Below are 20,362 nucleotides of genomic sequence, written 5' to 3' on the forward strand. Positions count from 1 at the left end.
TCAATATCTGAATTGTTTCAGAGCCACAAGGGATAAAACAGTATTTTGAAAAAATGTAACACAGTGCTAACACCAACATCTAGCAAAAAAATTTTCAAAAGAAATAAAGGAATAATGGAGTTCCCATCATGGCTCAGTGGTTAATGAATGTGATTAGGAACCATGAGGTTGCGGGTTTGATCCCTGGCCTTGCTCAGTGGGTTAAGGATCTGGCGTTGCTGTGAGCTGTGGTGTAAGTCGCAGACATGGCTGGGATCCCATGTTGCTGTGTCTGTGGTGTAGGCCAGCGGCTACAGCTCCGATTAGACCCTTAGCCTGGGAACCTCCATATGCCACAGGTTCGGCCCTAGAAAAGACAAAAGAAAGAAAGAAAGAAAGGAATAAGAAACAAAACTACAGACCAATCACACTTACAAATGGCAACGGAAAATCCTGAACAAAATATTGACAAAGAACTTAAGCAGCACAATTAAAGAATAATATGTCACAATTAAGTGTGGTTACTGACTTAAATACAGGATGGTTCAATGTTAGGTAATCTATTAAATATAATCCATTACAGGAATAGATACAAGGAAAAAATCATTTGATCATTTCCAGAGCTGCCGAAAAAGCATTTTGACAAAAGTCATTATTTATTCTTGAATACAAAAGATAAAATTTAAATAGATGGGTACTCCCTTAACCAGAAAAAAAGATTCTGAGGCAATACCAAGATATCCTCTACCTATTCTCTTTGAATCTTTGCAGTTGGAAAAGAAAGAAAAAGTAGAACTATAAATGTTGGAAAGATTGTCACTATTTGCAATAATTAACACATAACTAGAAAATTACAAAGAATTACTTAAAAACCATTACTTTGGAAAGTAGTAAGAGAGTTAACCTAAGTAAAAAGTTAATAAACAGAAATCAAAAACTTTCAAACACATACTAAAAACTGAAAACTACAGTGGCAGGAAATTCCTATTTTCTAATAGCAAGGAAAAAAAGGATAAAATACCTGGGAAGAGATAAACAGGAAATGAGTACAGCCTATATAAAGAAAACTATAAATAAACACAACAAAGTCTTGAACAAATGGGAAAACAGCTCTTAGATCTGAAGACAAGCAATCTCACATGCCTTATAGAAGTGTAAAGTGGCAGATTCCTTAGAACAATTTGTCAATATCTAATGATATTACAAATGCACACACTCCTTGATCCAGCTATTCTAACCCAGAATTTACCCTATAGATAGGTCTGCTTCCATGTGCAAGTACGTATGCATAAAGCTATTCATTGCAGAACTGTCTCTAATATCAAAAGATTGGAGATTCCCATAATCATTAGCACACTGGTTTATTATGACATTTCCATAAAACAGAATAGGGTGCTGCTGCATAAAAAAAAAAAAAATATCTCTATGTATTAAAATCCCTCAACTGTTGGTAATACTTATTATTGTTGGAAATGCACATTTTTCTTAGGTGAGGAAAAATATGGCCAACATGTAAATATAATGACCACAGAGATACAAAACTAAGTTCTTAGAGAAAAAAATCAGAAAAGTGACACTGATTTTATTCAGACTGGTCTTATCCCTGTCTTCTTTTTATGAACAATTCAAGTGAAAGCTTTTATTAATATAAAAGTAGGACATACTATGTTTAAAATCTAACAATATTCCCAACTCGACCCATAGATTCAATGTCATCCCAATCAAAGTCCAAGTAAATTACTTCATGAATATCAACACACTGATTCTAAGGGTTATATGGAAAAGCAAAAGACCCACAGTAGCCAGCACAAGATATTAAGGAGAAAAACAAAGCTGGGGGACTGATGCCATCTGACTTCAAGATTTACTATAAAACTACAGTAATCAAGACAGTATGGCTCTGTTGAAAGAATAAGCAAATAGATGAATGGAACAGAAGAGAGAACCCAGAAACAGACTGACATAAGTACAGTTAAATAATCTTTGGTAAAGGAAGGAAGGCAATATAATGGAGCAAAGACAGTCTCTTCAACAGATAGTATTAGAACTAGACAGCAACACACACACACACACACACACACACAACCATATATCCTTCAAAAGAAATCAACTGAAGATGGATCAAAGACCTAGTTGTAAAAAGGCAAAACCCTGAAACTCCTGGAGGATAACATAGGAGAAAACCTAGATGACTTTGGGCCTGGTGATGACTTTTTAGATACAGCACCACAGACACAACCCATTAAAGAAATAATTGTTAAGCTCAACTAAATTAAAATTAAAAACTTCTAAAAAAAAAAAAAAGAAAAAAGAAAAAAGGGAGTTCCCGTCATGGCTCAGCAGTTAACAAACCTGACTAGTATCTTTAAGGACTCGTGTTTGATCCCTGGCCTCGCTCAGTGGGTTAAGGATCTGGCGTTGCCGTGAGCTGCGGAGTAGGTCGTAGGTCGCAGTCGTGGCTCGAATTCCTCATTGCTGTGGCTCTGGCATAGGCTGGCAGCTACTGCTCCAATTTGACCCCTAGCCTGGGAACCTCCACATACCATGGGTGTGGCTCTAAAAAAGACCAAAAAAACCCAAACAGAAACATAAAAAGTTTCTGCTTTGCAAAAGACAGTACCAACAGATTAGAGGAAAAGCCACAGACTGAGAGACACTATTTGCAAAAGACACACTGATAAAGGACTATTATCCAAAAGATACAAAGAACTCTTAAAACCCAACAGTAAGACAACAAATAACCCAATTAAAAATCAGGTTAAAGACCTTAGCAGATACCTTCACCAGAGAAGATGTGCAGATGAGAAACAAGAATATGAAAAGATACTTCACATCATGTACCATCAGGGAAATGCAGATGAAAATACAGAGCCACTACTACACATCTATTAGAATGTCCAAAATCCAGAATGCTGACAACACCAAATGCTAGCAAGGATGTTGAGAAACATGAACTCTCATTCACTGTGGGAGGGCAAAATGGTCAGCCACTCTGGAAGACAGTTGGGCAGTTCCTTATCAAATTAAACAGTTCACATATAATTAGCGATTGCACTCCTCGGATTTCCATAAAGGAGTTCAAAACGTACGCCCACACAAAAATCTAAACACAGTTATTTACGGCAGCTTTATTCATAATTGCCAAAACCTGGAAGCAACCAAGACATCCTTCATTAGGTAAGTGGATTAAAAACTATAGTACACCCAGACAACGGAGAATTATTCAGTGTTAAAAAGAACTGAGGAGTTCCCTTCATGGCTCAGGTGTAACAAACCTGACTAATATCCAGGAGGATGTGGGTTCAATTCCTGGCCTCACTCAGTGAGTTGGGGATCCAGTGTTGCCATGACCTGTGGTGTAGGCTGTGGACATGGCTCAGATCCTGTGCTGCTGTGGCTGTGATGTAGGCCAGCAGCAACTGCTCCAATTCAACCCCTAATCTAGGAACTTCCATGTGCCACGGGTGCAGCCCTAAAAAGACCAAAAAAAAAAAAAAAAAAAAAAAAAAAAAAAAGAAAGAAAGGAAGTGAGCTATCAAGCCATGAAAAGACATGGACGAACCTTAAATAAACATTACTAAGTGAAAGAAGTCAATGTTGAAAAGGTTACATATTATTTGACTCAAATTATATGATACTCTGGAAAAGGCAAAACTATGGAGACAATAAAGAGACCATCGGTTGCAGAGCAAAGAGGATTTGGGGGGCAATGAAAATACTCTACATAATATCATAATGATGGATATATGTCATTATACATTTGTCTAAACACATAGCATGCACAACACCAAGAGTGTAAACTATGGGTTTTTTGGGTTGTTTTTTTTTTTTTTTTGTAGTGACTAACCTTTATTATATTGTGTTACATTACACAGTTGTGTGATGGTTCTTGATGTCAATAGGCTATTTCCCATTCCACAGACTGGACTCACTTGACTTCCTGTTTATTTAAGTAACACTTTTGTTTGAAATTCTGGGTGCCTCTTTTTTTTTTCCTCAATTATTTATTTATTTTCTTCTTAAATGATTTTCTTTTTTTCCATTATAGCTGGTTTACACTGTTCTGTCAATTTTTTACAGTACAACAAAGAGACCCAGTCACACATTCATGTATACATTCTTTTTCTCACATTATCATGCTCCATCATAAGTGAACTAGATATAGTTCCCAATGCTATACAGCAGGATCTCATTGCTTATCCATTTCAAAGGCAATAGTTTGCATCTATTGACCCCATAAACTATGGATTTTGAGTGATTATAATGTCAATGTAGGATTAACTTTGGTAAAAAAAAAAATATATATATATATATATATATATATATATATATATATATACACACATACACACACATACACACACACCACTTTGGTGAGTGTTGATCATGGGCTGTGCATGTGCTGGGGCAGGAAATACAGGGGAAATCTCTACCTCCCTCTCAGTTTGGTTTTAAACTTGAAGCCTTTAAATTTTTAAAATTTTAATATTATAGATGTGCATAAGATGTAAAGTAAAGCCACCCTCAACTCATCCAGTCTCATTTTCCAAGGTGCTTTTGACCATATAAGTTTTTATTTTGATTGGCAGCAGTAAGTCTAAATATTCTGCTTACACTTCTATTTCTTGGTTTATCATCCATAAGAAGTGCCTATTGATTTTGTGCTATGAAGGAGAATTAATTAACTCAGAGAAACTATCACAATCTAACCACACCTCCCATTTTTGCTGGCAATATTATCATTACATGTAGACCTTTAAACATCTATTTTGATTGATCACCTTTAAATAGTCTTTCTTGACTGTCTACTATGTAAGATGATGAAATGCACAAATAGGTAAAACTCTAACATAACCAAGGACAAATCCTAAGAAGTATTTACCTTGCTCATAAAGTAGCTTCATATTCGAATCTTTGCAGGTGATCAGATTGTTGAGCAACGCAATCACACTTTGCATGGTGTTACCCAGAATGTTCTGCTGATGGTCCTGCAACAGAACACCATTTTCATCAGAGCTATACAAAAACAGAATTACATCCTGACGAAGACAAATGATCAAATGGCCTCCATCCCTTCATTCTTTGCCCAAGATGGAATGATCATCTTTTTGCACCTGAATGGAGCAGCTCCCTCTGTGTTAGGCAAGCTCCAGCCTTGGGTGAGGGGAGCTGGGAGCCGGCAGGAATCTGTCAGAGCACCAGCACTGCTATGCACAGTCCCCTGCCTGTGAGCTGAGGGGCAACCGTACAGTGTGCTTCAGGTGGGCAACGAAGGAGTCAGAGTGACCAGAAATTAAGTACGGGGAACTTAGGAGACCACACCTGATTTCGAGATGACAAAAGAAAAACTTCACAGAGAAATATTTCGTAGTTTTGAGAGTAAAGCTGGCACTGCTCTTTTTCCTGCTTTAGACTTAAAACATTTGACAGGCTGGATATGACTTGCTGCATCACTGCTTCAGTGTAATTGACTACATTTGGGACCTAAAACAGTGAACTGTGTTTTCCCTAACACTTCACATCAGATAGCAGGGAGTAACTTGGGTCCTAAAAAGAATGAGGAAAACTAGTAATGCTTTGGTCTTTATTTCGCACTGTAAAGACAAAAAACAAACAACTCCTTTGTAACTTTTAAGGGATCTCAAAAGTTAACTTGCTTTAGCTTTTTTTTCCTTTTTCACTCCTCTGAATATAAAAAAATAAAAATAAAGTAGCACTGATTGTAACTGAAACTGTAAAATTTCAAACAGTGTAAAAATACAACCTTTAAGCTCCAGGGCTACATGAGGCAAGCCAGATGCACACAAAGTATAGAAAGAAAGGCTCTCAGGTCTGTCCCAACACAAGCACTTGCTGAGACAGAGTGGTTCTAGGGGCGCAGCTTGCCTCACACCAGCCACAGTCCCACCCCTTGACCACTTGACAATAACCAGTCCTGCCCTAAAGAGTAGCAGGTCCATCGGATGGACCTAGAAATTATCATACTAAGTGAAGTCAGACAGAGGAAGACAAATATCATCTGATATCACTTATCCATGGGATCTAATAAAAACGATACAAAAGAACTTATTGACACACACACACACACACACAAAAAAAAAAACTCATAGATTTTGAAATCAAACTTCTGGTTACCAAAGTGGGAACATTGGGGGGAGGGATAAATTGGGAGGTGGGATTAACATATATACACTACTAAATATAAAACAGATGACTGACAAGGACCTACTCTAAAGCACAGGGAAACCTACTCAACATTCTGTAATAACTTACATGGGAAAAGAATGAGAAAGAATGGATATATGTGTAAGTATAACTGATTCAATGCACTGTCACCTGAAACTAACACAACAGTATAAGTCAACTATCCTTCAATAAAATTTTTTAAAAGTTAATATCAACTTACTAGGCTCTATCCAGATCCTTTCCTATTTTCACACACATACACACAAACAGCAATACATGGTTTGCTCTGTTTTAAGACAGACATTCTATCGCATTTATTCTCAACAAATGATTAATGGAGAGCTGTTCTATACAGGGCATTGTTCCAGGCACCTGAGGGGACAAAACTAGGTTCCTTGTCCTCTTGGAAACAGACAACAAACAGGCACAGGAAATAAGTAAACTGGATTATGTGTTAGAAGAGAGTAATTGCTGTGGCAGAAAAAGAAAAGAGAAGAGCAGAAAAAGAGGGTTGGGAGTTCAGCAGTGGGGCTGTACATCATTTAAAACTGTGTCGTCAGGAGTTCCCGTCATGGCGCAGTGGTTAACGAATCCGACTAGGAACCATGAGGTTGCGGGTTCAGTCCCTGCCCTTGCTCAGTGGGTTAACGATCCGGCGTTGCCATGAGCTGTGGTGTAGGTCTCAGATGTGGCTTGGATCCCGCGTTGCTGTGGCTCTGGCATAGGCCAGCGGCTACAGCTCCGCTTCGACCCCTAGCCTGGGAACCTCCATATGCCGTGGGAGCGGCCCAAGAAATAGCAAAAAAAAGACAAAAACAAACAAACAAACAAACAAAACTGTGTGGTCAGGGTGTTGAGAAGGTGTTACTGAATGGAAATTTTATTTTACCTTTTTTTGGCCATGCCCACAGCCTGCAGAAGTTCCTAGGGTCAGGGATCAAATCCGAGCCACAGCAGGGACACCAGATCCTTAACTGCAGGGCTATCAGGGAACTCCCTTATCTCACTTTTTAAATGGTGGAGCATCTTAGAATTCTTTGGATTAATTTAGTTTTAATAAATTTTTCTTTTGAAATAACTTTAGGCAGTGACAACACTGGATCCTTAACCCACGAGGCCACCAGGAAGCTCCCTATTCCACAAATATTTATTGGGTACCCAGTATCTATTTCTGAGTGATACAGTAGAGCTCACTAATAAAAGCAACTGGGCTCAGTGTATTTTTACCAGGAGATTTTTCAATCTTTTTTTGAAAAACATCAATTTACTCGGAATTCTACACAGTGACCCAATTTTGTTTAATTCTATTTTCCAAGAAAATCATCTGTAATGTCCAGGTTTTCACACATATTGTAACAGAATCATACAGAGCAGTCTTTTCTACCTTCACTTACCTCTGCTGAACCTACGAACCTCACCTTTCACACTGTCTCCTCCCTCTTTATTGATTGATTAGACTCACCAAAGCCTTGCCTATTTCACCCATCTATTTAAGGAACCGGCTTTCTGTTTTATTTATTTATTTATTTGTTTGTTTGTTTAGTCTTTTTAGGGCCACATCCACGGCATCTGGAGGTTCCCAGGCTAGGGGTCCAATCGGAGCTGTAGCTGCTGGCCTACACCACAGCCACAGCAACACCAGACCTGAGCCAAGTCTGTGACCCACACCACAGCTCACAGCAACGCTGGATCCTTAACCCACTGAGCAAGGCCAGGGATGGAACCTGCATCCTCATGGATCCAAGTCAGATTCGCTTCAGCTGAGCCATAATGGGAACTCCCAGCTTCCCCATTTTAACCATCTTTCCATATGTGCAGCTCTGAGTACACCGTTTCCCACTTCTCTCCCCTAGATACACAATAGGACAGCACCTCCCTGCCCACTCATAACTAAAGATGCCCGTGAGACTTACTCCGGCCAATGAAATTCATTTAGGCAGAAGTTTTAAGGCCCAGAGAGGGCTTTGTCATCTGTCTCTCCTCTGCCCTCAGGACCAGTGATGGTCTAGAGGGTAGAGGCTCCAACAGCCCAGGTCCCAGAGTGAGGACATGCAGCAGAGCTGCTGGGAGTCCCTTGTGGAACACATGGCTTCCAAAGCTTGCAAAAATACCAACACAGCATCCTCTGGCTCTGAAACTGCTGTCAAGAGATGTGTCCATCCCTCCGAGCATCACTTGATTTCATGAGCCCCACCATCTCCATCTTTGATACAAGACAAAAGCTTTGTTTTCCAAATATCAATGCCTGAAATTTTCTGTTCTTTAGAAACACATGCTTCAGAGTGGATGTTAATGTCTGAATGTTTTGCTGACACCAGCTTAAGAAGATTAATGTGGAAGCAATGGGCTACCACCAATTTCATGTAATTATTCTTAAGTTAGCTGGAAGGAAAGGGTGATTAATAAGTATCAGATGACATGACATGTTACTCATGATAAAGTAACTAACGATACATAGGAAACCTACTCTTGCGAAGAATAAAGAAGCTAACAAATCTTTTTGGTCCCATTTGGTAAAATAATACTCCTTGTTCAAAGGCCAGTCTTTCAGCAAATACAGATCAGTTTTATTGGACATACACCCATTGTTTGTCCTATATACATATTTTAAAATTAAATGTACCTTTTCTACGCTCTTGGCAGTATTTCTGGCTCGTTGTTAAGCCAATACTTCAGTCTTTCCCTGTGCTCAAGGGGTGGGTACCATTTGTTGATATAGGTGTTTCCTTGAAGCATGAAAGCCAACTTTCCAAATCTCTGTTACCCCTGAACACTAAGGACCCAGGATGGTGGCCCAGCCAACCAGGTTCTGAGATGCCTGGCCTGGAGTTTCCAGAGTCACTGCAGAAGAAACGGCTCTGCCAACCCCATTACCGAATCTGCAGAGGGACACAGAGGGACATTCTGATTATCAAAAGTCCCACTAAACCTTATTCCTGGGCAGACTCCGGGCACAATAGTTGATGCCAAAAAGAGAAACCAGACTGGGAGACATGGTTCCTTTCTATTCTAGCCATTAAGAAAGACACTCTTGTGTTTTGGTTACTTTGTTTTGGATTTTCAAACAATTCAGAGACTGGGAACTCTGTTCCGTGTAAAATAGGGGCTTTATAAAAATTACATTACAGAATTATATTTAATTCCTCTTCCTTCATGTCGATACATATGCTTCTTACCTAGTATTTGAGGGAGAGAGACCACAGAACAGAGTCAATGTTTCTACTCAGATGATGACACGGTTCTCCAGGGGAACCAAGACAGTTACTGCTGTGGCCTCACCCTAATTCCCCCCACAGGGAATGCTAAAGACATGTGAGCTGCAGTTGAGAAAGTATAAATATGGATTCAGCACACTTCTACTAATTCTATCAAATTGAGTTATTTCATTGCTCTTAGTAACCTTAATACGTTCTTGCTGTTCACAACACGTTCAGAGCCCATGAGGGATAAATTATGCCTTGGAAAACATCATATTTACTTTCAAAGTCAGAGTAGATTACATGAAGGGAGAAAACACCAGGGGAAACATGTGGGGCTAGAATTCTTCTTGGAACACTGGCTTCAAGAGGAAAGGGGGAGTTCTCATTGTGGCTCAGTGGTAACGAACCCGACTACAATCCATGCCGATGTGGGTTCAATATCAGCCTTCGATCAGTGGGTTAAGGATCCAGCGTTGCCATGGCCATCATGTAGGCCAGCAGCTCGGATTCAGCCCCTAGCCTGGGAACTTCCATCTGCCGTGGGTGCCGCCCTAAAAAGAAAAAAAAAAAAAAAAATGAGGAAAGAGAATCACAAATTTGATTCAAAGGCCAGAGTAGGAGGGGAGGGAGGATTTTGATTAAAGGTTGTGTCTTCATCAGATGTGTCTCTAAGACTGCCCCTCTCCCTAAAAAGTCTGCTTGAGCCCCAGGGAGAAAGGACTGTAACAAAGCCTAGGTAAAATCCAGGTGTCTTTTTGTTAATCCTCATGGCTCACTAAGAAAACCAAGAGCCCACACCATGGGCACCCTAACACATGCAAGCAAAGGGGTCTAAGGAGAGAAAGAAGCATTTTAGGGCCTGCAACAGGGCCTCTAGCAAAGGGTCAGGGACCCAGGCACTGGCAGCTTTGGCGGGGGTGGCAGCAGATGGCAATAGAGCAGAGCCAGGACAAGGCAGAACTGATGATATACTGATGTGGTACTATGTGCCAAGGTCTGTACCTCAAGCACTCTACCTTAAATCCCCACAAAAACCCTAAAGTAGCTACAGGTCCCCCTTTTACAGCCATGGAAACTGGGGTTAGTGAGATGAAGTGTCACTTGCCAAGGTCATGCAGCTTCTTGATGGTGAAGCTGGGATTCGGTCTGTGGGATGGCAGGTGCAAGCAACATTGCCTGGTGACCATACTAACGGAGCAGGAGAGAGGAGGGCGGGGTGTCAAGAGTCACCAGTCAGCACACCCCAGATTAACCAACACGACCTGAGGACCCAAGGACTTCAAGGAATCTGGAGTAGGGGGTGGAAAGAGGGCAAAGAAATATTGACTTGGGGCCGCAGCTGTAATGCTGCCCTCCCTCTTCTCCTGCTACAACGCACCCCCTCTCTTGAGTCACCACCACTGGGATCTCCTAGTTTCACAAGAGCCCTTAACATACATCACTTGCTATAAAACATGCACCCCAGGAAGCAAGACACAGGTACTGGGCCACTAGAGGAAAGGAAAGAATGCACTACCAGCCCTAAGAACAAAATTACATCCTAGAGCCACCACCAACAGCCACACAATTCAGACACTCTGCATTAGCGTTGCCTGAAGGGTGAGAAGGGAAGCTGAGCTAATGGGAGAAGCCACCCCTGATTTCCCACAAGGACACTGAAGGTCATCCAAACGCACTTTAAGATTATGACAAAAATTTTTAACTCCTTCATCCATAACCCAGTAAGCACAGCTGACCTAATTTGTGTGCCCAACAGCATAGGGTATGGACATTTAATCAACAGGGCACTTGAGAGTTCTAATAAAGCATTGCATTTGCCAGTAGAGATAATTAGAATTGAAGCAACAAAATTCTCGTGTTTGGCAACATAGATGAAACAACTTCATTAAAATGTACAGCTTCAGCAAATGAAAGGCAGGAGAGCACTGGACCCTGAAAGAATCAGCCTTCTCAAAACTAATTGCTTCAGCGCTTAAAGAGGACAGCTCTGCAACACCAAGGGCACAGCAAGGAAACACCGCTAAAAAATGATCCGCCTTCCCAAAGTGCTCCCACTGTAAACACAGCGTTAGACTCAATTCTAGTATCTGAAGATGGATAGGGCACTAGAAGACTTCAGATGCCCAGATGGAAAAGTTGGGCTGGGGCCTCAACAGTCAAGGTAGGAAATACTTTTAATGATCAAAACGAACTATGAACCCAGGTCACTCTCTTCTGCCCTTGGTGTAGGTCAGAATTCAAAAGGTGACGGACAAGTTAGACCACAAGAACCCATCCTCGGGGGTTAGAGACCATCGAGAGGATGGAGAGCAGAAGTACGTGTGGCACATGTGACAACCACAATCTCTTAGGAATAAACAGACAGCATTTCCTAGTCAATACACACTTAGATTGCAGGGCCCAGGTGCTGTCCCGGGACAAAGTAGGGTTCCACCTGCTCTCCCTTTCATACGTTCTCCTGTGTGGCTAGAGTCCTCAGATCTGGAGCCTGCAGATAGGAGTTTTCAAAGGAGGGAAGCATCCAAAGGAGGGAAGCACATTTGTGGGGAAGAGGACCTTGAACATTATTCATCCTTCACAGGGCTGTACCACAGGCAGTTCAAACTCAATGGACTCTAAGCTGAACTCGGCTCCTTTCCCGTTTCACTGACTCACCCTCCAGCCTGCCCAGCCATACATCTTGGAATCACCCAGGATGACGGCCTCTGTTCTCATCTCCCACATCCAAAAGGCCACAAAGACCCCTTGGCTCTCCCCGAGCCCCTCTTGAATCCATGGTCTGCTCTCCATCTGCATGGCCACTGCCCTGTTTGGCTGGGGCCACCACCATCTCCTCCAGTATCTCTACCTCTGGCCTCAGCTTTCTGACTGCCAACCAGGTTCCTCTTTCCACAGTGGCAGAGATGAGTCTCCGCTCCTGGGGCTTAGGTCTGGGGCCACAGGCCTGGGGAGTGAGGACCCTAGGGTGTACGGTGGGCCCAGGATGGAGGGAGGATCACTCTTCCCACAGTCCAGTCTGCATCCAAAGTCCCAGGGGGATTCAAAGGCCTGAAACTCAGAGAATCTAAAAGAACCAGAAGATGGCAGAAGAAAGGGCACTGGAGCGCCAGCACTTCGACCCAGGAAAAGCAGTGCATTATGCTGTTGGAAAGAGTCTTGATACTAAATGAGCCAAATACCAACCCCTTGGGGGGGGGGGGGTGAGGCAGAGAGAAGGAAACAAACTGGATTAAACTGAAAGGGTACAGAGTAATTTAAAACTGTTCCCCTCATTGGCCTCTTAAATATATACACGGGATTACCTGGAAAGAAAAGCCAGGATTTGGGGTCCAAAGCAGAACTGTTTGGAGTGTGAGGAATTTGGCGCTGGAGGAGCTGCCACAGGGCCTTTGCTCTGCCGCCTATGAAGCAGTCCAAGAGCTCCTCTGCTCTGTGGTCAGGGTTTCATGGGGCTTAGAAGGCTCTGAGAAGACTAAGGAAAGACCTGGAAACATACTTTTCTCCCATCTGTAGCCAAAAACATATGGTTCTCTCACCCTAAGAGCCTGGAGGTATGAGATTAAGTCCCTTCTTTGGTGTGGGTCATTCATCATTTGAAGATCTCCCTCCATCTTGCTGGTTAAAGACACGGGAGAGCAAAGAATTTTAAATTGTTTTTAGATTTGACTGACAGATATGGTAAAGGCCCTCTGGCTACAATCACAAGTTGTTATTCTTGATACATTCCAGCTGGCAGAGAAGGGAGGCTTTGGATCAACTGGTACCATCTGCCAATCAGCAGGCTGAGCTCAGCTTCAGAATCCCAGTCCTATGCAACACCAATGGCAGTGAGCCGTGGGTGCCCTTCCGGCAGGTTAATTGTGTCACTTGGCTTCCCCGGCCCTGTCCTTTCACGTTATTTAGGCTTTTAGCAGGAAGCTTCCAAACTCTGGGCTCCCAGCAGGGCCCGAGGCCTCAAGGCAGGCGCGGTGGGCCTGAGCCAACGCTGTTCAGGCGGGAGAACCCTGGGCACGGAGCCGAAGGGAAGCTGCCAGGACCAGAGTCTCCAGGGACCAACTGCGCCCCTTTCATGTGTCTGCCTCGAGTGCTGAAAGACAGGCGATCTGGCCCACAGCATGCTCTCTGAGCTAAATGTAGGCCGGAAGTAGAGGGAATGAATGAGAAAGAAAATAGCAATGTGCATCCAGACACACAACGCCTCCTGCTGTCTCCGTGCACCTCGGCCACCATCCCAAGCAAAACAACAGCAGCAGCAACAACAATAATAAAATAATAATAAAGCCTTGGAAAATTCTCATATTCATGCTTAAAAATTCAGGCGAGATATCATTTACTGAAGCTGGGGGTTGTGGGGAAGGCTGTCCCTCTCATGGTGAACCGAGCTGCCGGCACCCTCCTGTGCCTGCCTCGGTCACATCATCTACCACATCCCTTAACTGTTGTTCATCCCTTCCTTGTCTGATGCCGAGCCCTTGGAGGGAAAAACTGAGACTTCTGGCTGCGTCTCTGGAGCCTACAAGCGTTGCCCAGTACAGACAGCCCTGTGTCAAATTAAGGAAAGAACAATCTTGCTCCAGGTTGCTTGAATGATACAGCTGGGAAGGGATATACAGCTCAGAGGATGATCCTTTGAGAAATGAAGTTGTCAACAACTAGAAAATGCCTTCAATCAAGCCATCAATAAATATGGAGCACCTGAAATATGCTATTTAGTGGTGTGAAACAACTACAGAAAGATAAAAAATGATCTTTGTTTTTTTTTGTTTGTTTCTTTGTTTTTGTCTTTTTGCCTTTTCTAGGGCCGCTCCCACAGCATATGGAGATTCCCAGGCTAGGGGTTGAATCGGAGCCGTAGCCACCAGCCTACGCCACAGCCTCAGTGGGATCCAAGCTGCCTCTGCAGCCTACACCGCAGGTCACGGCAACACCAGATCCTCAACCCACTGAGCAAGGCCAAGGATTGAACCCACAACCTCATGGTTCCTAGTCGGATTCGTTAACCACTGCACCATGATGGGAACTCCAAAAACGATCTTTCTTCAAGCATTTTCAATCAGTATCTATTTACTTTTGAATAATGTTTGCAGTAAGTGATACATTCAGATCTTTTTACTTTAAATGAAATGCATAAAATCTCTTACCTGCTAAACATGTGTCAAGTACCCACTGAAACATTTGCATCAGCATGGAAAATACACACTCTAAAATTCTAAAAGGCAGTGACACGATTTTAAGTGGACTCTCCTTTAAAGGTAAATGCTCACAAAGATAAAGCAGTGTCCCATTCTAAACAAAGAAAACAGCACAGAAGCCAAAGATGAATGAAAAGGGCAACATACAGAATTACTACAAGACAGGTTTCAATTATAGCTATATCTTGACTGCGGGAGTTTGCAAAGGTTGTGCAGTGGGTGTTGACCAGGTGTTGGTACTCACAGTTCCGGTCTCAAAGGGGTGCTGGTAAATCCTTCCAGAAAAAGCTATTAGTGGGAACAGCCTGCAAGTTCACCCAAAACCTAGGGTATATAAAGGAATGGTGCAGCAAAAAAAGAAGAAAACTGGGCCCGGGATGGGATTAAGATGGCGGAATAGAAGGACTAGAGCTCAACTTCTCTCCTAAAAACAACAAAATTCACAACTAAAGGCTGAGCAATCTTCACCCCAATGGACCAGAAACCTTCAAAAAGATATCCTACTCCAGAAGAAAAAGAGGAGGCCACATCAAGAGGTAGGAGGGGCGATTACACAATATAAGCAACCCCATACCTCCCAGGTGGGAAGCCCCACAGACTGGAAACTAACTGGTTCACAGAGACTCACCTTCAGGAGTGAGAGTTCTCATCCCCACATCAAACTCCCATGTGTGGGGATCTGGCACTGGGAAAAAGAGCCCCCGGAGCATCTGGCATTGAAGGCCAGGGGGGCTTGTGCGCAGGAGCTCCATGGAACTGGGGGAAACGGAGACCCCTTCTTAAAAGGGGCACACAGACTTTCACGTGTATTGGGTCCCAGAGCAAAGCAAAGTCTCCATAGGAATCTAGGTCAAACCTGACTGCAGTTCTTAGAAGCCCTCCTGGGAAAACAGGGGTGAACGTGGCTTGTTGTGAGGGAAGGACATTGGAAGCAAAGTTCTTGGGAATATTCAGCAGCATGCCTTTCTCTGGAGGTGGCCATTCTGGGAACATCTGGTCCCACCCATGAGCGCTGAGAAGCCCCAGGGCAAACAACAATCCAGGTGGGATCACAGCCCCCACCTCAGTAAACAGGCTGCCTAAAGACCCCTCAGGCACACAGATGCCTCTAATCCCATCCAGAGACTAAGTCCCACCCACCAGAGGGATAGGAATCAGCTCCACCTACCAGTGGGCAGGCACCAGCCCCTCCCATCAGAAAGCCTACAGCAAGCCCCCCATACCGACTTCAGCCACAGGGGGGCAGACACCAGAAGTAAGAGAGGCTACAATTCTCTTATCTGTAAAAAAGTCACCACACCAAAAACCTATACAAATGAAAAGACAGAGAACTATAACTCAGATGAGGGAGAAAGAAAAAACCCCAGAAAAACAGCTAAGCCATGAGGAGATTCTCAGCCTCCAGGAAAAAGACTTTAGACTGTTGATGCTGAAGATGATGCAAGACATTAGAAATAAACTGAAGGCAAAGATGGAGAACTTACAGGAAACACTGAGCCAAGACATACAAGAAAGAAAACTTAAACAAGAAGAAATGCAAAATACAATATCTGAAATAAAAAATTCATTAGAAGCAGCTAACAGCAGAATACAGGAGGCAGAAGAACAAATAAGCGAGGTGGAGGACAGATGAGTGGAAATTACAAATGCAGAACAGAAAAGAGAAAAAGGATTGAAAACAAATGAAGAGAGTCTCAGAGAACTCTGGGACAAAGTCAAACACACCAACATCCGTATTATAGGGGTGCCAGAAGGAGAAGAAGGAGAGAAGGGGACAGAAGAAGATAAATGGCCGAAAAAAGGTCAGAGCTCCTGGGCCTGTTCCAAACCAGCTGGCAAACCTGGAGCAAAGCAAGAATGACACTACCAGACTTTGGAAGAATCTTAGATAACTTTTTAGGTCAATCATTTGACTTTTTTTTTTTCCCCTCTTTCTTTTCAGCTACGCCTGTGGCATATGGAAGTTTCCAGAGCAGGGATTGAGTTCAAGCCGCATGTGCAACCTACACAACTGCTGCAATGCCGGGCCTCGGATCAACCCAGAAACACCACAGAGGCAAGCCAGATCATTAATCCACTGTGGGAACTCCTCATTTGATTTTTAAGATGAAGAAATCGAGCCTTTGAGAAGGGAACATAAAGAGGAGGGCCAGGACTGAAACTCAGCAGTACAGCTCTCTCTCCCATTACCTCCCTTTGCCCTCATAATTCTTTTTTTTTTTTTTTATTCTTTTTTCTTTTTATTTATTTATTTATTTATTTTTCTTTTCTTTTTTTTTAATTTTCCCACTGTACAGCAAGGGGGTCAGGTTATCCTTACATGCATACATTACAATTACAGTTTTTCCCCCACCCTTTCTTCTGTTGCAACATGAGTATCTAGACAAAGTTCTCAATGCCTGCCCTCATAATTCTAAAACAACCTCTGGGTATGCATTCTCAAGGAGGTACCTTTAAAAATGGATAAAAATTTTGTGCACACTGGAGGAACACTTAAAGCACTGCTCGAGGGGGGCTGCAGATTCAGCCGCCCTTCACACCATCTTTGGCAGGTCAGCTCTCATCCATGAACAGCAAGTGGTAGGCAGGCTACCAGTTGAGGAAAGGAGTAAACCTCAGCATAATGCCTCCTGACCCCCCATGCCCTGGAAGCAAATACTTTCTAGAAATGATAAGCATTTTTCAACCAGCTTTTATTGCAAAGGGTGGTCTCTAAAGAGGTGAGAGGAGAGCCTAGCCATCTCACAGAGCAGAAATATTAAATAAGGAGCATCTTTTTCCAGTAAGTTATTCTGAGCAGGTAACAAATCAGATATCAGGGGAACTGCAAACACATACATGTGATGTTTAAAAATCAGCAGCATAAGGATCTCTATCACTCACCCTAGAATTTGCTGCACTTGGTATTTTATGCATGATCACACTTCTGTTCTCAGTCTCCTTAATGGAGGGTAATCAGTTTTCCTTTTCTTAGACTCTACTTAGATAATAACAGTTATATTTGTGGAATCACGTTGGAACATTCGATAAGCTCATTTTTGGCCACACAATGATAAAAACTATACCATCTGGGAGAATAAATTGGTTGCAATGGCATAAAATCATCCCAGGAATTTTTCATCTCATAGATGATATTCTGTGTCCTTACTGCCATTTTAAAAAAATCAGCTGGAATGGGAAGATTCCCTAGATATAAGCATTAACTGAACAGTGTTCACATGGGTCAAACAGGCCAGCGATGGGGGAGACCAAGAGGTCTTGTGCTGGGAAAAGGTTTGGGAGAAAGGATCAATAAATCCACAGATCCTGGCATAAGCAGGGTCTGGGCAAACAAGAATAAGGAGATTCCCGAAGAGTTAGGAGACTGACCAACTCAACCATGAGAGAAAGTGACCATGTACTCACCAGCACCCATTTCTTAAATCAAAGAGAGAACTCCTGAGAGCTTAAATCAATTTCTTAGGCCAAGCTAGGCTGGATGCCTAAAAGCCTTGAGACGTCAGCTGACCTGCCTCTTCATTATCTATTCTGGGACAAACACCCTTGGGGATCTTGGCCATACGCTGGTGTGAAGTGCCCATGTGGCCAGGCCCCTGTTTCTGCATCAAAGCAACAGTCCCACCAGTCCATGAGAAGTCCCTTGAGCTTAGGGATAAGGGTGTGGGGAGGAGGGGGAAAGGAAAGCTATACTGTTTTCCTATTTTTAACTTTTACATCCCAATAAAAGAGCTTCCACTTTAAGAGTTTAGAAGTCAAGACGCATGGATTAAGAAGAGGTGGTACATATACGCAATGAAATACTACTCAGCTATAAAAAAGAATAAAATAATGCCATTGGCAGCAACATAGATGCAACTAGAGATTCTCATACTAAGTGAAGTCAAGTCAGAAAGACAAATACCATATGATATCACTTATGTGTGAAATCTAAAATATGGTACAAATGAACTGATCTACAAAACAGAAACAGATTCACAGTCATGAAAAACAAAGTTGTAGTTGCCAAGTGGGAGAGAGGAGGGAGTGAGATGGATAGGGAGTTTGTGGTTAGCAGATGCAAACTATTGCCTTTGGAATGGATAAGCAATGAGGTCCTGCTGTATAGCACAGGGAAATATATACAATCACTTATGACAGAACATGATGGAAGATAATATGAGAAAAAGAATATATATAAATATATATATGACTGGGTCACTTTGCTGTACAACAGGAATTGACAGCACATTATAAATCAACTATACTCTAATTAAAAAGAATTTTTTTAAGAACTTAGAAGTCAAGATGGCTTCATTGAATTTTCCTTATGTAGATCTGAGAGAAAACCAGAACTCAGAATGAGTGATATAAATAAGGCGAGGGAAGAAGGATGGGAGGGAGACAGACTAGAGAGGAAGAGAGGATGGGAAGGGGGAAAACAGAGACAGAAGGATTTTCCCCAAGAGGAAAAGTGAGCCCAGTAGGGCTGAGCTCAAGGTACAACCCCTCATCTCCAGGTGCCACAGCAAGAGGTCTCTGCATCACAAAGCAGCTGTTTACCTCCATGCGGAACTAAAAGTGAGTCAACAGACCTAGCATATGTCCAGCAACTGGGTGCCTCCAAATAAACACTGACCAGCATCTCAGAGGGAAGTGCAGAGAGAGAGAGAGCTCTTGTCCCTGCATGTCACCACTGTATTCTGCCAGGCCCCATGTGACCCCTGCCATCCTCCACAGACAGGGAGCAGAAAAGCAAGAGATGCTCTTCAACTTTGGGCCTTTCTGACTGTTCCTGGATTCACATAGCACTTTGCCGGCTTGCTTTCTCGCTATTGCACTCTCACCTGTGAGTAATGGTGTCACAGCCCCTCCTGCGTGTGCATTTTGATGAGCTGCAAATGACTAGATGCCTGGTCCCCTAGGGCTGACTGGCTGGTCTGGAATCCTTCCTTCTGTTGGGATGCATGACAACGAACAGCACCTGTGGTGGCTGTCACACGCCTGTGTTGGTGTGGGGTTAGCAGAGAAGGGGGGTAATCTCTAGGAGATGCCCTTGAGCTTCAGAGGCATACGTATCCCATTCCAGGAGGACTGGATTTCATTATTCACCAATCTTATTGGCCAAACTTAGAACCTCATCTCTCAGGGCACAAGTAACAGGTTAAGCAGTCTGAGCAACCAAATCAAATCTATTTAGGAAGCAGAAGAAATAATTCACATCATTTCACTTGTGAAACATTTCACACCACTATGCTCTGAAGTTCAACACAACGTGGGCTCTGCTCCACCAGAAAGAGAGAGGCTGATGGCAATGACTCTGAGCCATGTCATCCAAGTCATTGTCACCAGATCCAACAAGGGCAGAGCAAGAGGTAAAACCTCAGGCAGCTGGAAATTTGTTGTCTAAAGTCACACAGATGACAGGGAGCCTTTTCCCCACAGCAACTGAGAGGGGCAGCGTGCCCAGCTGCATCATTTTGCAACAGCTGCCTCATCCAGGTGCAGGGCTGCCAGCTTCACTGGAAGCAAACAGCAGGGGGAAAGCTCTGCCTTGTACCTAAGGATACAGAAATGGATACCCAGGGAGAAATGATCTGCCTGGAGACTCAAGACCGGGTCTTTTTCTTCTCTAACATCCTTTGATGCTAAACCCAAGGCTCTGTCTTTCCAAATGAATCTCTGAATGAGAGGTTAAACAATGTCAAATTAGAACAATTTCTAAGCCTAATAACTGTTTTCAAACAAAACCCTTCTGCACAGTCTCAAATATTTCTCTGTGGAATGTGGCCAAGATCACTCAAATATAAGTTTTAGCAGTAGACTGGT

The 20,362-nt window shown here is 42.9% G+C and overlaps 1 protein-coding gene across 8 annotated transcripts in view; it reads right to left on the bottom strand.

Moving 5' to 3' along the window:
• The window catches only part of ULK4 (unc-51 like kinase 4), a 543,576-nt gene that overhangs the window by 243,282 nt on the left and 279,932 nt on the right, over positions 1 to 20,362 (bottom strand). For 7 of the 8 annotated variants that reach the window (XR_002337917.1, XR_002337916.1, XR_002337918.1 and 4 more), the window contains one exon: positions 4,862 to 4,967. The exons of the other annotated variant lie outside the window; for it this stretch is intronic. Coding sequence is in view for 3 of the 7 variants with exons in the window: in XM_021070410.1 (XP_020926069.1) it covers positions 4,862 to 4,967 (106 nt within the window). In the remaining 4 variants the exon portion in view is untranslated. The remainder of the gene's footprint in view (positions 1 to 4,861; positions 4,968 to 20,362) is intronic. 8 annotated transcript variants of the gene reach the window in all.

The sequence above is a fragment of the Sus scrofa genome, chromosome 13, assembly GCF_000003025.6.
Source record: "Sus scrofa isolate TJ Tabasco breed Duroc chromosome 13, Sscrofa11.1, whole genome shotgun sequence".
In the NCBI taxonomy this organism is placed as follows: domain Eukaryota; kingdom Metazoa; phylum Chordata; class Mammalia; order Artiodactyla; family Suidae; genus Sus; species Sus scrofa.